This window comes from Amphibalanus amphitrite, unplaced genomic scaffold (genome assembly GCF_019059575.1).
Source record: "Amphibalanus amphitrite isolate SeventyFive unplaced genomic scaffold, NRLGWU_Aamphi_draft 001030F_arrow, whole genome shotgun sequence".
NCBI classification, from domain to species: domain Eukaryota; kingdom Metazoa; phylum Arthropoda; class Thecostraca; order Balanomorpha; family Balanidae; genus Amphibalanus; species Amphibalanus amphitrite.
The window spans coordinates 6,679-20,223 of record NW_024882524.1 but is presented as its reverse complement, the minus strand read 5'-3'; the positions used below and the strand labels follow the sequence as shown (position 1 = coordinate 20,223).

General features: G+C 48.0%; 1 protein-coding gene across 4 annotated transcripts; it reads left to right on the top strand.

The window, feature by feature from the left end:
• Positions 1-106: 106 nt before the first annotated feature.
• Positions 107-11,876, top strand: LOC122369385. Of its 4 annotated transcripts, XM_043344095.1 has the most exons (4): positions 236-277; positions 8,436-8,646; positions 8,767-9,104; positions 9,594-11,876. In XM_043344095.1, exons 3-4 carry the CDS (start codon positions 8,834-8,836, stop codon positions 11,048-11,050), a joined length of 1,728 nt encoding a protein of 575 aa, XP_043200030.1. In that variant the 5' UTR covers positions 236-277; positions 8,436-8,646; positions 8,767-8,833; the 3' UTR covers positions 11,051-11,876. The 4 variants fall into 4 exon arrangements, with proteins under 4 accessions (XP_043200031.1, XP_043200030.1, XP_043200028.1 ...); XM_043344096.1 differs by lacking the exons at positions 236-277; positions 8,436-8,646 and adding an exon at positions 107-172; XM_043344093.1 differs by lacking the exons at positions 236-277; positions 8,436-8,646 and adding an exon at positions 8,196-8,394 and having other exon boundaries at positions 8,825-9,104.
• Positions 11,877-13,545: the final 1,669 nt, after the last annotated feature.

Below are 13,545 nucleotides of genomic sequence, written 5' to 3'. Positions count from 1 at the left end.
AAGGAAGTTTTTGGTTACGGTAAGATATTTTTACACTAGGGCTACCAAATTATTTTAAAATAGCTGCCAGATGAATCTGTCTCCACAAATGTGCGCCACTTTTGCCGGCGCATACTAAACACTATACGGCGTAGGACTTTCAAGGTTGTAGAGAAACGGAAGGTAGTAATAGGTAAGACAAGACCTTGATAATAAGTATAATTTTTCAAATTTGTGATCTGGGATGTTTATAATGGTTGAAGGTCAAAATACACAGCCATTATCAAAAGTATTTTTGGTTAGAGCAGGCCATAATTGCAATCCATTCCTGCCTATGAAACTACCGCCAGCGGCAGTCAGTTCGTGTTTGGTTCATTTTGATATCAATATTGCTGTATATCGTAATTGCTTTACTCAATGCAAAAAATGAAATATTTGTACCAAGAACAAGAAGGACCATGCACATGGAGCATTTTTAACAGGCTTCTTATTGTGCATAAAAGGCATGTTCATTGTTCATTCATGTTACCTATATAATGATTGCAACTACATTTCCAAACTTTCTATGATGCCGAAACCTTTTTTCCTATCTTATACTTAGAAGTTCCATCCCTGTTTTGTGTTAATACTTTTGCACTCACAACTTTTGAAAATTTGACTTCTTCTTCTTCTTCTTCTTCTCAGTCGTCGGTTCCACCCATCGGGTGCACCATCAGGTTGTCCTCCCTGATGACCCTCTGCTGTCCCTTATCTCAGCCTTTACGTTAGGTACTGTGCAAGACGCTAGTGGTGGCACCGGGCAAGGAGAGACTGGGAGGATGAGGACAGGATTCTTTTCTTGTCCTGCTCGTTTCAACTGCTGTCGACATGCAGACTGCAGTTCCTTTTGTATCCTTGTCTTGTATAGGTAATTGATCAACAAGGCCTCTTCTGAGTCAGCATTGCGGACAGTCAGCTTCGCAGGTAGAGTCCTATTTAACCTCGCATTCCACCTCCTCTGTCCTTCCTCACGTTCTTGCCGCAGTTCCACACACTCATAAAGAAAGTGTTCAAGAGTTTCTGTTGCTTTCATGCATAATGGACAGATCTCATTTCGCTCAGCGTGCCTTCTTAAGACTCCTGTGGCAAGAAGCGACTGCTCCGTTAGAAGTCGTATCCTCGTGCCTGTCGCTTGTCTGCCAATAACACTTAGTCTGTTTTTCGGCCAGAATTGATTCGCTGGCTCGTATTCTTCCATATTTTGTGCAATATCGGCGATCCACTGTATAGTTTGTCTCTTGCTAGCTTCTTCTATAATCATTGCTTTAGTATACGCGTTGATGGCTTGTTTGCAAACTTTATACCAGCTCTTACCCTGTACTCCATTTGTTGTCATCATTTGTATTATGCCTGGTAGCTTCAATGCGGTAAAGTAATGTTCCCATTGCCTTAGTATGCTCGAGCTCCTGTCCTTGTTGAGAGCACCGTGCAGTATCATGTATTCCGTCAGTGCATGCTCCCGCGCTGCTTTAGCGAGAAACTGAATGAATTGCATAGCTGCTTTCATTATCATCACCTTAGGGGGTAACGCTCCAAGCATCATGTACACAGCTAAGTTCTGGGTTCTTCTGGGTAATCCTTGCATAGCCCTCAGAAGTCTTACCACCATCACCTCCAGGTAGTTAATTTCTTGATTTGTGAAAATCGTCACTGGCATGGAGTACAGGAGTATCGGTTCAGCATATATTTTCCATGTGGTGTAAAGAGACAGTGGGCTTGTACGGGCAACGTCAAGGCCTTCTGGGCACCTTGCAAACATCGCTCTTCTCGCCCTTTTCATACCCTCTTCGATTCTCTTTCTTCCTTCAGCCTTGTTGGTCATATGGACGCCCAGATGGGTATATTCTGTGGTTACTTCAATGTGCTCTTTTCCTAGTAACCATCTTCTGCCATCTACGCATTTCCCATATACCATGATTTTGCTCTTACTTGCATTGTACTGATATCTCCATTTCGTGCTATGACTGTATGCAACATCGAGCATTAACTGCATCTCTGTCGGATCTGTACTAATGAGAACTTCATCATCTGCATATGCAATGATAGGTACTTGTATATCTCCAACTCTTGCTCCAACACGTGCTTGCTGCAGAGTTTGTATCTTATCGTGCATGTAGAGACAGAGCAGGCTAGTGGACAACACTCCACCCTGCTTTAGTCCTTGTTGCATGTTTCCCATCCCAGACTTTTCATTTGCAACCTTCACTCTGACTCTGAACTCTTTGTAAAGATTGTAGAGTATCAATACCAGTCTTGGGTGAACATTGCTGGTGATTAGCTTATAGATGAGACCATCGTGCCAAATCGAATTGAAACATTTCCGCACATCCAAGTAGGCGACATATACTGTCTTGCCTATATCTCTATTTGCAGATATTACTTCTCTAAGGATGAAGTTTGCCTGCAAAGTACTCCTGTCACTTTGGTACGCGAATTGTAAATCAGACGGTATTCCGGCTTCTTTGAGCTCCTCACCTAGTCTGTGAATTATAGCCTTTTCGAATATTTTGCAGGCAGTAGTCAGGACAGATATATCCCTGTAGCTGTCTGTTTGCTCAGTGTTACCTCCGTGTCCTTTGTAGATTGGAGTGACTAGTCCACATTTGAAGTTCTCTGGAATCTCTGTTGTTTTCATTATATCCTGGAGACAGGTTCCTATATCTTGAATAAGAGCGTCTCCTGCCTCTATGAGATGCTCGGCCATAATATTATCTGTTCCTGGTGCTTTCCTTCTCTTCAGTCTTCGAATAATGTTGGATATTTCTGCTTCTGTTATTGGCTTACAGTCTTCTAAGTCTCGTCCTTTTTCCTGGTATTTGTTACATGTTAAGTTGACCACTGCCGTGACATGTTCCTTCCATTTCCTGTCGAAACACGGGTCTTCTATTGGCATGGCTGTTCTAACAAAATGGTGGAGGAACGCCTCAGCAATCTCCAGGGGCTGGTAGATTTCTTTTCCTTCAATTTTCAGTCGTTGTACTTTGCTTCTTCGTACGCATTTTTGTATTCTTTGATAGTACTTGTTTGATAGTTTTTGGCATTCTATCTCTTTTTTAGCATCATCTTCCTTTCGGGCACGTAGCCTGTACATTCTTTGCGCATTGATATACTGCCGCTTTTTACTTCTGTATGTCGCTTTCGCAATATCTTTTTCTTCCGCCGGACATTCTTTCCATTTGTCTTTAGCTGCTAAGCATTCTCGTCTCATTTCCGTGAGAGCGCTGTTCCACCACTTACTTGCCTTGTTCCTTCTTCCCTTCTTTGGAAGCATTCTCGCTGCTTCTATAATGGTCTTGTTGATACTGTCTATGTCCACTCGCGTCTGTCTATGTTTCCATAGGTAACGCCGATAGGCTTCAATGCTGCCATTCCTTCGTGCCTTCTCCCAGTCAATTTTTTGCTCCTCTGTTTTTTGCTGTTTACATCTCCTTTTCATTTCAACACAGACACATATCGGCTCATGGTCTGACGTGTTGAGAGCGCTTCTTTCTGGAATCTTATACTCTGTTACATACATTGAGTGACCTCTGTCAACCATAAAATAGTCTAGCAGTGATGTTGCTTCAACTTCATTCTTGTAAAATGTGTTATGGCCCTCTATGTTGTTGCAGGGAATCATTAATCCATAGTCAGCTAGCATCGCTTCGACATACTTCTTGTTTGGATGCACGTTTTTAGTCAGGTCCACATTGAGATCACCTCCAACAATGATCATCTTCTCTTCACCATACTCCTCAATTATGCCTGTCACCTTATCTATTGTCTCTTGAAACTCAATGGTTGTCTTCTGAAGTGTGCCAGTCGGCAAATATACAGCAATGACTAGGATGTCAATCTCCATGCCCTTTACAATTGCCGCCTGAATCCTAGTGCTGCCACGGTGGTCCACTTCAATCATGCCTAGCTCCTTTCTCGTCATAATCGCTACACCCCCGTGCCCACGACCACTTTTGTTCTGTAAGACGGCATAGTCTATATATTCATCATAGCTTACTGCAATCACATCATGTGTTTCGGTCAGTAGGGTTTGACTTTGATTTGCCTTTGAAGTCCATGTTTCATTGAGCAACAGAATATCTGCTTCATCTAATATGCTTTGCATAAACTCACTCTTCTGGTATCCTCTACAGTTATACTGAACGAGTTTTAATTTCTCCCAGTGTCTCCTTCTCTTGTTAGTGCCATAAGACCCTGCGCTCTTCCAGCAGGGCTTCGGCATAGCTTTTCCCTCTCCAACCTGGGCACTGATCTGGGTTTCCACTCGCCCCTTGCCGGTGAAAATTCCCATGCTCTCTCCGGACCCGTCGACTTTCCGGATAGTTCCAGCTCTGCTCTTCTCGACTGTACCACTTTTCTTGTTGGTACTGCCTCCTCTGCTGCTGATTTCCGGATGCACCACCCTCTTCATTCCATTCCTCAGTGGTCCCATAGTTACGTTCGTCTTCCATATAGTCCCTGGAACATTCTTGGTTTTCATTCCCAGTCCCTCGCTCATGTGATTGATTGCACCCCTTGTTGCCATTCCAGTTCATCTGTCTTTGTCCTCTCAGCTGCCAGTCTTGGGGTTCATGATGCTCATGTCTGCCCCACTTTCTCTGACCTGGGTGTCCATCGAAGCGCCTACCGTAATAGGGTGGTTCTACTTGGACGCGGTTTCCGTTTCTTTTGTCATGTCCGTCTGCATTAAGGTCCTGCTTTCCAAACGCTCTGGCTCCCTTACCTTCTTCGCGTTGTTCTTGTTTATACACTCCTTCCCTGTACCTGCCTGTCCTGTAGTAGTTTTTTCTACTATTTCCATTCAACCTGCGCATGTTGTCTTCTCCTGTAAAGTGATGCACAGGCTCCCATTCCCTTTCTTCGTACTCCCTGTATTCGTCCCTATTTCTATACCGCTGATTGACGAACACTCTAGTTCTATAGTATCGTGGGTGTCTTCCACCTTGTCCTCTTTCATGCCCTGTAGCACCATTGTTTCTTCCTTGCTCTACGTTGTTGCTCATCAGAGGATTTCTTCCATGTATCGTGTTATCCTCATGGTTTTCCTGTTTGTTGTCCTCTCCTCTTTTCTCTATGCCACCTTTGCGGCAGTTCATTTCCTTTCTTTGCTGTTCTCTCTCTCCCCATCCTTCATTCTCATTTCCCACTTTCGATCTCGACTTTCCTGTGCTCTGTGAGTTCAGGTCGCATTGTACAGTTTTGTCCTTTGTCAACTCCTGGTTTCTTTTGGAGTTACTTGATTCCCGCACTTTCTGTGTGTCTTCATTATCACTGCTTACCACAACAATTTCATTCTCTGTTTCTTCTTGTTGGTATGTGTTTCCCAACATGCCTTGTTCTTGTCCCTGCCTGTAGTGTTGATTTGCCGTTGGTGTGCTGTTTTCCTTCCCTTGTTTACTCACATTTCTCAGCTGATTTGCCGCATCCATGCTTTGGTTTTGCAGAGTTCCACACTTTTCTTCTTCTTGTCTATGTAGCCATAGCAGGTATGCTGCACACGCTCCACATAATCCTTCACCTAGAACTTTTCCACCATCCACTTGGTCAACATTCTTTTGCACTTCTTTTCCCTGTTCCAGTTGATGCAGCTGTACTCTCAGTTTTTGATTTTCCGCTTTGAGCTGCTGTATTTGTGCTGCTAACCCAATTCTGGGACTTTTTAGTACGCCGTTAGTTAGCCTAGCCTTTCTCAGGCCTTTCGGTTTACCTGTAGGGTCTTTCTGTCCACCTTTTCCTGGTACAGTCACATTAACATTTTCTCTCTCATTTCTGCTATTTTCCTCTCTGTTGCTAGTTTCTCCCTCATGCTTTTCACTTTCTTGACAGAGCGTTCCTTCATCCTGTACTAAATTGGTATATCTGACTGTTTCCTGTTGGCATGCCTCGCTTCTTTTTTCTGCCTCATCCCCCTCTTGCTCCCGTCCCCCGTGCTGCTGGGCCATCTCTTCAACCCTACCTTCATGTTTTCTTCCAACCGATATTTGTTCTTGGCTTCGACCTTCTTCCTGCAGCTCTTCATCAATCACCAAGTTTTGTACTCCTTGGCTTCTTTCACAGCCCTGCGACGTGCTTGGTCTCAGTTTCTCTGTGTTGCCTCCTTCTCCTTTCTCCCTCTTGTCTTCACTTTGCTGCATTGCATTGCTTAATGCTGCCTGTTGCCTCCTGTTCTCCTCTGTATGCTTTCCCACTTCACGCATGCTATCCTTGTTCACATTTTCTTCAGGTCTCCTTTTCTTTGAGTTGTTCTTGCTGCAGGCTCTTCCTGCCTCCAGACCAGCATCTTCATTCTGCTGGGGTCCCTCCTGTGCATCGACTTGAACTTTTTTGTTCATTCTGCTTCGTAGATCAGTGACCTCTATCTGTGTGCTACACCACTCGGGTTGCTCAATTGCTTCCCAGTTTGTGTCCTCACCACAACCTTCGTGAAAGCCTCCTGTTTGGCATCCTGAAACATTTCTCATGCCCTGCACTGTGAGATGGAAGTACCCAGTTTTGCCTTTCTCAGTTGCACATACTATGGCATATGCCTCACTAACATCTCTCTGTATGGTGTACTGTGTATGTACATCAATTGAGCTCATAAATGTATCATAAATGGGGTGAGTATGTATCCACCCCACCAGAATGAGATCGTCTTTTCGAATGCATTCTACCACTTGTTCCTCCTGTCTACATTCACATGTTGATGTTGTTCCTATCTGTTCAGGTATTATTATTGATGTGACGCGCACTCTTCCATCATCTTTTGTACCTGCCAGAAACCCTAATGTCTCTATCTTCTTTTCCGAGTTAGCTTTGGCCGCTTGTATGAAGGATTCAACAGTATCCCTTGGCATAATTACAGCACTCCGCAAGCTATCACACTCCTTTTGACTCCCAGTCAAAGTTTCAGTGTCATGCATATCATCATGCCCATGCAGATGCGTCTCATCATTTACACATGGTGCGAGTTCATTTGCAGTGCTTCTCATGCAACCACCTTCTTCGCCCTCACACATATAGCCATCCCCCATTGCATGGTCTTTGCGGAGCACCATTGTTGAATCCGTCTCATGCTTCCCGTTTGCATGGCCAGTTTCAATCATGCCAAATTTAATTGCGGAATCGCCCCCTGTTTCTGAGATCATCCCCCTCAGTGCACTGTCAGCAGTATCATGCCTGCCACACCCATTTGCGAAGTTAGTTGCGCTCTGCGACATGCACATGCAACAAATCCATTCAATATCACTCAAATCCTGAAGCTGATCTGTGACCCCAGCACATGCAAAGTGAAACCATTCATGACATGTTTCACATTCTATAACATCCATCTCAGCCTCCTTCCCACATTTAGGACAAATGTAGCTATTTTCAGCTTCATTAACAGTCCTCACATCATCATTTTCCCCTGACCTCGCTTCTCTCGACGTTTTCACATGCGCCACTTTCGTCTTCTTACCTCTTGTTGCTTTGCTCGGGGCTTTCACACCAGCCATTTCTAAGCAAAGTAGGTTTAGATCGTGGTTTATGCGATAATTGACTCAGAAAATTGCGTTTACAGGTATTACTGTCAGTATTGTTGAATAAAGGATGGTATCAGGACAGGAGCGTGCCACCACTTACCACCGTGTTCGTAAATGTGTGAAAATTTGACACATTTGTTATGTCAATGTTAAAGGGACCCTCCCACCTTAACATTAGATTTGAGTTGAGATAGCCAAAATGGGGTCCCTGGCTCACAATTACCGGTTTCGGCACTCACAACATCGAGAAATGCCTTAAATCGGAAATATTGAATTTCAAAATTGCAGCATTTTGATTCAGAGGGGCTAATGCTTAGGAATACCCCTCTGAATGTGTGACGTCAGCGCAGATATCTAACGATTTTTAAATGTTTGACTAAAACGTTTTGTAGCACGCGGTGGTATATGCTATTTGCGCGCAACATCTGCCGCAAACGCCGCACTTCTAAAATAAAGTCGCTAGAAACAGCGGAGATCCCAAAAAGTAAACAAAAGTAAAAGTATAATATCTTGAAAACTGGTGAATATTTTTCGGTGAAATTTGGTAGATATTCGTTTTCGCTCTTTCTGAACCGAGCGACATCTCTTTCATGCCAATTCATAAACTTTTTTGAAGGTGGGAGGGTCCCTTTAATGAGTAATGACAATTGACGTGTAGGTATCTATTTCCTTTTTGATTCATTAAGATGCTCATTGCTGAGATATGTGCTTCAAGTGAATGCACTAAGTAACAAACAATGATAATTATCCATAAAATTCAGTTTGACTCACCACATACAAATACATAAGCAATAGGTTTGGTAGGTAGTTACCAGCCAAGTGCAAGTATGACCAACCTTGAAGTTGAATGTGGCCTCTGTCTCCATCTCTGACTGCTGTCAGTAGCAACACTTTCTTTAATTATTTATTGTCCAAAAGCCAAGAATATGAATTGCAATGATACAAAAGCATGTGAAGATGAAGTTACTTTGTCAGAATTTACTTTGTTCAAAAGTCAACATTATATATCAATGAATAAGTAAACACATAACATCCTTTACCCGCCTAATGGAATGTCTATAAAATAAGGGCAGAAGTAAATGCGGGATCACAAGCATTACTCATTGCACCATTTAAGACATCAGGCTAGGTAAGTGTGTCTAGTTAATTAAAATTTACACAATCTTGATGAGTATGAAACAGTCATTTTGTGTTCATTCTGTGGGATTTATGGCACGGGCATTACCGCATTATTTTTCTGCTGTTTCAGCTGGTGGTAGGTATCTCCTGGTCCTGTGTGAGGTGCTACTCCATCTGCCATCCAGTAGCCTGCAGTGATGGACTCTGGCGACGTGGCGGCAGTGCCACAGGCCTCCTACCACATCGAGGTGTCGTCAGCGGACGGCTCGACGCCACCGGCCGAGTCGGTGCAGTCGCCTCCACCCAGCAGTGGCGGCGCCGCGCGCTCGGTGGTGGTGTTGCGGGCCGGCTCGGACGGCGGAGAGGCGCGCGGCGTCAAGTATGTGCTCACCGGCGCGACGGCGCGCCAGGGAGCCGCCGTGGGCGTCACGCCCGTCAAGTCTCCGGCGGTCGGCCGACCACCCAGCGGTGAGTGCGCGATACCGACCACCCAGCGGTGAGTGCGCGACACTGGCCGCCCCCGTCACGCTGCTCCCGCACCAGTTACGCTGTTCAGTCTTTTGTTGTCCGTTCTAGGTTATTTTTGCGTCGTTATGCGTGTTTTATCAAAAAGGCCTGATGAGTATGCTGCTGTCTCCCTGACAGTCACAAGATCCATTGGCCTGATGAGTATGTGGAAGAACTGATTATCTCTATTGTGTTTGATATGTTTTACTTTTAGTGTTCATTTGATTCTTTCCAAGTAATTGTGCATGTTTGCAATTTAAATATATTTGATAAGAAATTGCTCATCTGCAGGTACATAAGCTTCCTTGCAGAAGTATTGTTACTTGTCGAGCTGCTCACTTGTTATACATTACTTGTTATACGCCCATTACCTACCTCCAACGTTTTTCGAAAGACTTTGCGCAGTAGACTCAAACGCCATGACTGAGTAAATAAATATCCCTTTGTCAGGTCAAGCCACATCGGCGGCGCGGGCGCGTCAGATCCTGAAAAAGCGTCACGATCTCAGCATGGCGGAGAAGAAGTACACCAAGATGCTGCACCCGGACCTGAATGCGTCCGGCGCCGAGCTCGGCGACGGGGCGCAGTCGGGGTCGGCGCCGGTGATGATCTGTGAGCCGGAGCCGGAGGCGGGCGTCCAGCAGGGCCAGGCGCGCACCCTGTTCTTCGTGGCCAAGCCGCCGGAGGAGGCCATCAAAGAGGAGCAGGACGCCGTCCAAGAGGAGGCCGAGGCGCCGGTGCCCCAACTGCCCGATGGGCCGGCGCCGTCCACCGACGACCCCGCCGACGAGCTGGGCGTGCTGAGACGGCTGGCGCGCTTCAAACTGTCAGAGCGCTACGAGATCCTACCGGCCGCCTCGTTGGAGGACGCTGAAGAGATCATGCACCGGCTGCGCGTACAGAACCTGGCGCTCAAGACCGAGATGGTGCGGCTGGCCACAGAGTTCGAGCGGCACGACGACGAGCACGGGCTCCGCTCGCGCCGCGGACGCAAGAAGCGCACCACCATCGTGGCCGTGGATCGTCTGAGGGAGCTGGAGAAAATCGAGGCCGGCATGCACACACTGTTCACCCCCTCCCAAGTGAAAACCCTCTCGCGTGACTACAAGAAAAACAGCGTCCAGTGGCGCGACGAGGATTTCCGTCGCGCGCTCGGGCTTCTGGAGCATAGCAATCAGCACACCTTCAACTATGTACGCAAGGTGATGAACATACCGCTGCCCAGCATCGGCACGCTGAAGCTGCGCTGTCCGTCGCAGCCGGAGCTGCATGTGCGCCTGGAGGCGGCGCTGCGCGAGCGTGGAGACATGGGCCGCAGCGGTCGCCGGATGAGCGGCCATGGCGCGGTCGGAGACGCCGGCGATGGCGTGGGCGGCGAGCACGCCTACCCGGAGATGCAGACCGACGACGGCCGCCAGGAGGACGACTGGATCGCCGTGACGCCCACGCGCGGCATCCTCAAGAGAAAGCGGTCCTCGGGCGGCGCGGCCTCGGCGCGCAAGGTGACGCACCAGGACGAGGAGGTGGTGTTTTATGAGGCGCCGGCGCCGGTGGCGCAGCGGGGGCGAGGCCGGCGCGGCGTGGGCCGGAGAGGCGGCAGCAGTGCCAGCACGCCGCGCCACCAGAGGGGTCTGGTGGAGCACTACGAGCCGCCGCCACCGCCTCCACCTCCACCTCCACCTCCCCAGGAGGAGGAGGAGGAGGAGGAGCCCGAGTTCGACGACGACGAGGAGGACGATGAGGACGATGAGCCCGAGGACGCGGAGGACTTTGAGGAGGAGTTTGGCGAGGAGATTGAGATCGACCCCGAGCAGCAGGAGGTGCCGGCGCATTACGAACAGTACCAGACCGCGTACGAGGACGGCGACGGCACCTGGACCACGTGGGACCCGCGACAGCTGCAGTGAGACGGCTCTGCCCAGTCGGGGCGCAGGTCAGAGTCCACAGCGTACATTGGGTGTGTGGATATCACATGGTTTGCCACGAGCTGTATGGGCGCCATTGAGTGAGGTTGGGTTTGGCAGGATGCGAACGTGTAGTGCTCGGCGAGTGGTGTGATTGGGGAAAGAGGAATGCAGTTCACCACAGATGTCTGTGGTATATGGATGACCATGAGTACAACAGCCTGTCGAAGGGAGTGTGGCCGCCTGCCTGCAGAGCAACGGCTGGGCTCCCTATACGTGTGAATAATTCGTTTTTGCTATTTGTTTTTCATCCTTCGTCAAATGCTGTCCAGCAAGCCGGGATATATGTATTCCTTGGATAGATGGCAAGCTACGCGCTTTTCGTTAGCTTATGTGTAGCTGTGTTCTTGAGAAAGCAGTGCGTTTTGTCTAAGCTTCCAAGTTTAATTTAAGGTCATCATCCATCGTCATTTGGGGATATGTGGGGTGCGGTTGAATACAACATGCTCATTGCAAAGTCACTTAGTTTTGTATTATTTCTCCCCGCGATGTATGATAGCATTGCGCGCTGTTACGAACTCTCGGAGCCTGCACTAGATGATACCCACGCCCGCCGCCTTCACATTGCGCTGACGGCATATCTCGGGAAGCGTGCTTTTGCCAATTCGTTGGTCGCAGCGAGCGTGTGGTCTGTGGGTCTGGGAGTGCGTTCGCGACACCTGCTACCACCCGTGTGTCGTTGGTTCATCTTTGGTTCATTTTGTTTGATTTTGATTTGCTGTACCTATGTTTACGGCCACATGAAATATGAATACAATATGTGACTTTATTTTGTGTGTGCTGTTGGGCAGTCCATGCATAGAATCGGAGACAATAGATAACTTTACACGGGTTGGCTGGTGATCCACGAACATAAGGGTAACAATACCTCGTGGCTACCTGGCGCGTGCTGACTTGATTGCTCTTGGGTTTACTTTCCAAGTTCCAGCGATGGGTGTTAGTATACCAAAAACGCTAATCTTCGGTGGTAGAGGATCGAGTAACATGATGCAATTCAATGGGGGGGAGGGGGGGCATTCGTTCTGCGTGAGTCATTCCAAGAAACTTAACGATAAAAATTCGTTAATTTTACCTCTTGGTTCATCGGTCGCCGTCGGGTTCGCCACTTTTAGCTATATAGGAGCAGAACGTCGCTCTCGTTATAGTTATTGATCATATCACGCAGGTCAGTGCCAGGCGCCCTCGTAGATACGGCTTACGTAAACCGAATTCACTTGCCCCCCCCCCCCCATTCCCGAACCAAATAGTCCGCCCAAACCTCTACCTTGAGTGGCAGGTGCGTCAGAGAGAAAGTCTCAGATGAATAGGATGTGCTATATCTGCGCAAAGGCGAGATATCCCATGTCAGCAGTCAATGTCCTGCCTCCAAAGGAGCGCTCTTCCAACAAGGAGCTGGAGTTATGATCGAGTTGGCATGGTGACCCGATGACTTTATAGGGTCGCTGACGGTGGCCGCCCCAGTAGATAACGACGCGGCAGTCGCTGAGCGGGGTGGATTCTGAAGACTGACTGCCAGCCTTTGACGAACAGACTCGACTTCGAGTCATCATATCAAGAACCAGGGTGAGTTAACAGAGCAGCTCAACATACGAACCGCCGAGAACAGCTGCCCGTCGACTCGCTTCTGCGGCGTACAGTGATCTGTCCTATTTGATCGGGTCCCTTCTGCAACTCGACAATGATCGGCTGGTTACGCATAGGCCTAACGCTGGGTCTGACTCTGATCTTTGCCTTTCCTCTGACGGTGATCGCCAGAAATCGGATCATTCGGGGAGAACCGATGATCATCCTCATACTGAACATGACCATTATTCTTTTTCTGTTCAGCTTCATGATTCTCCTCATCTCTAGTGTGGACATTCTGTTTGCATTTAACACGCCTCGGCTCCTCTGCAGTGTGTTGAGGTCAGTTTCCTTGGGCCTCTTCGGTGGCTTCAAGGTGTCGACCTTCTTCTTGGCGCTGGAGCAGTATATCGCTGTGGTCTGTGCACTGCACCACTTTACCATCATGAGCAGATGGGTGAACAGGATGAACGCCCTCACATGGTTCTACATCTTCACCCTAGCTTCGGCCGGACTGGTCTGCGACCATCTGGGACTCGAGACTATAGCCGACTTTGACATCCGAGTGTTCGGCACTGACCACCAAATTCGAGGATGCGACTGGACAAAAATACCGAATGCGTACATGGTAGGCGTCCAGGCGTGCGTTTCCCTTTTCTCCGTGTTAACGTGCGCTCTTCTGCTCTACACGGCCGTTCAGGGATGGAGGCACGAGAAGAGGATCGCCAAAGGCGATGTCAGCCGCCAAACTCAGCGGTTTATGCTGCGCTTCAAGTCCTTCAAGCGTATCATCAAGCTGCTGGTTGTATTTCTTCTAATCGACATCATCGGCACGGCGATTCACATCGCCTCTCGATCGTTTGCGCTGCCTTCCG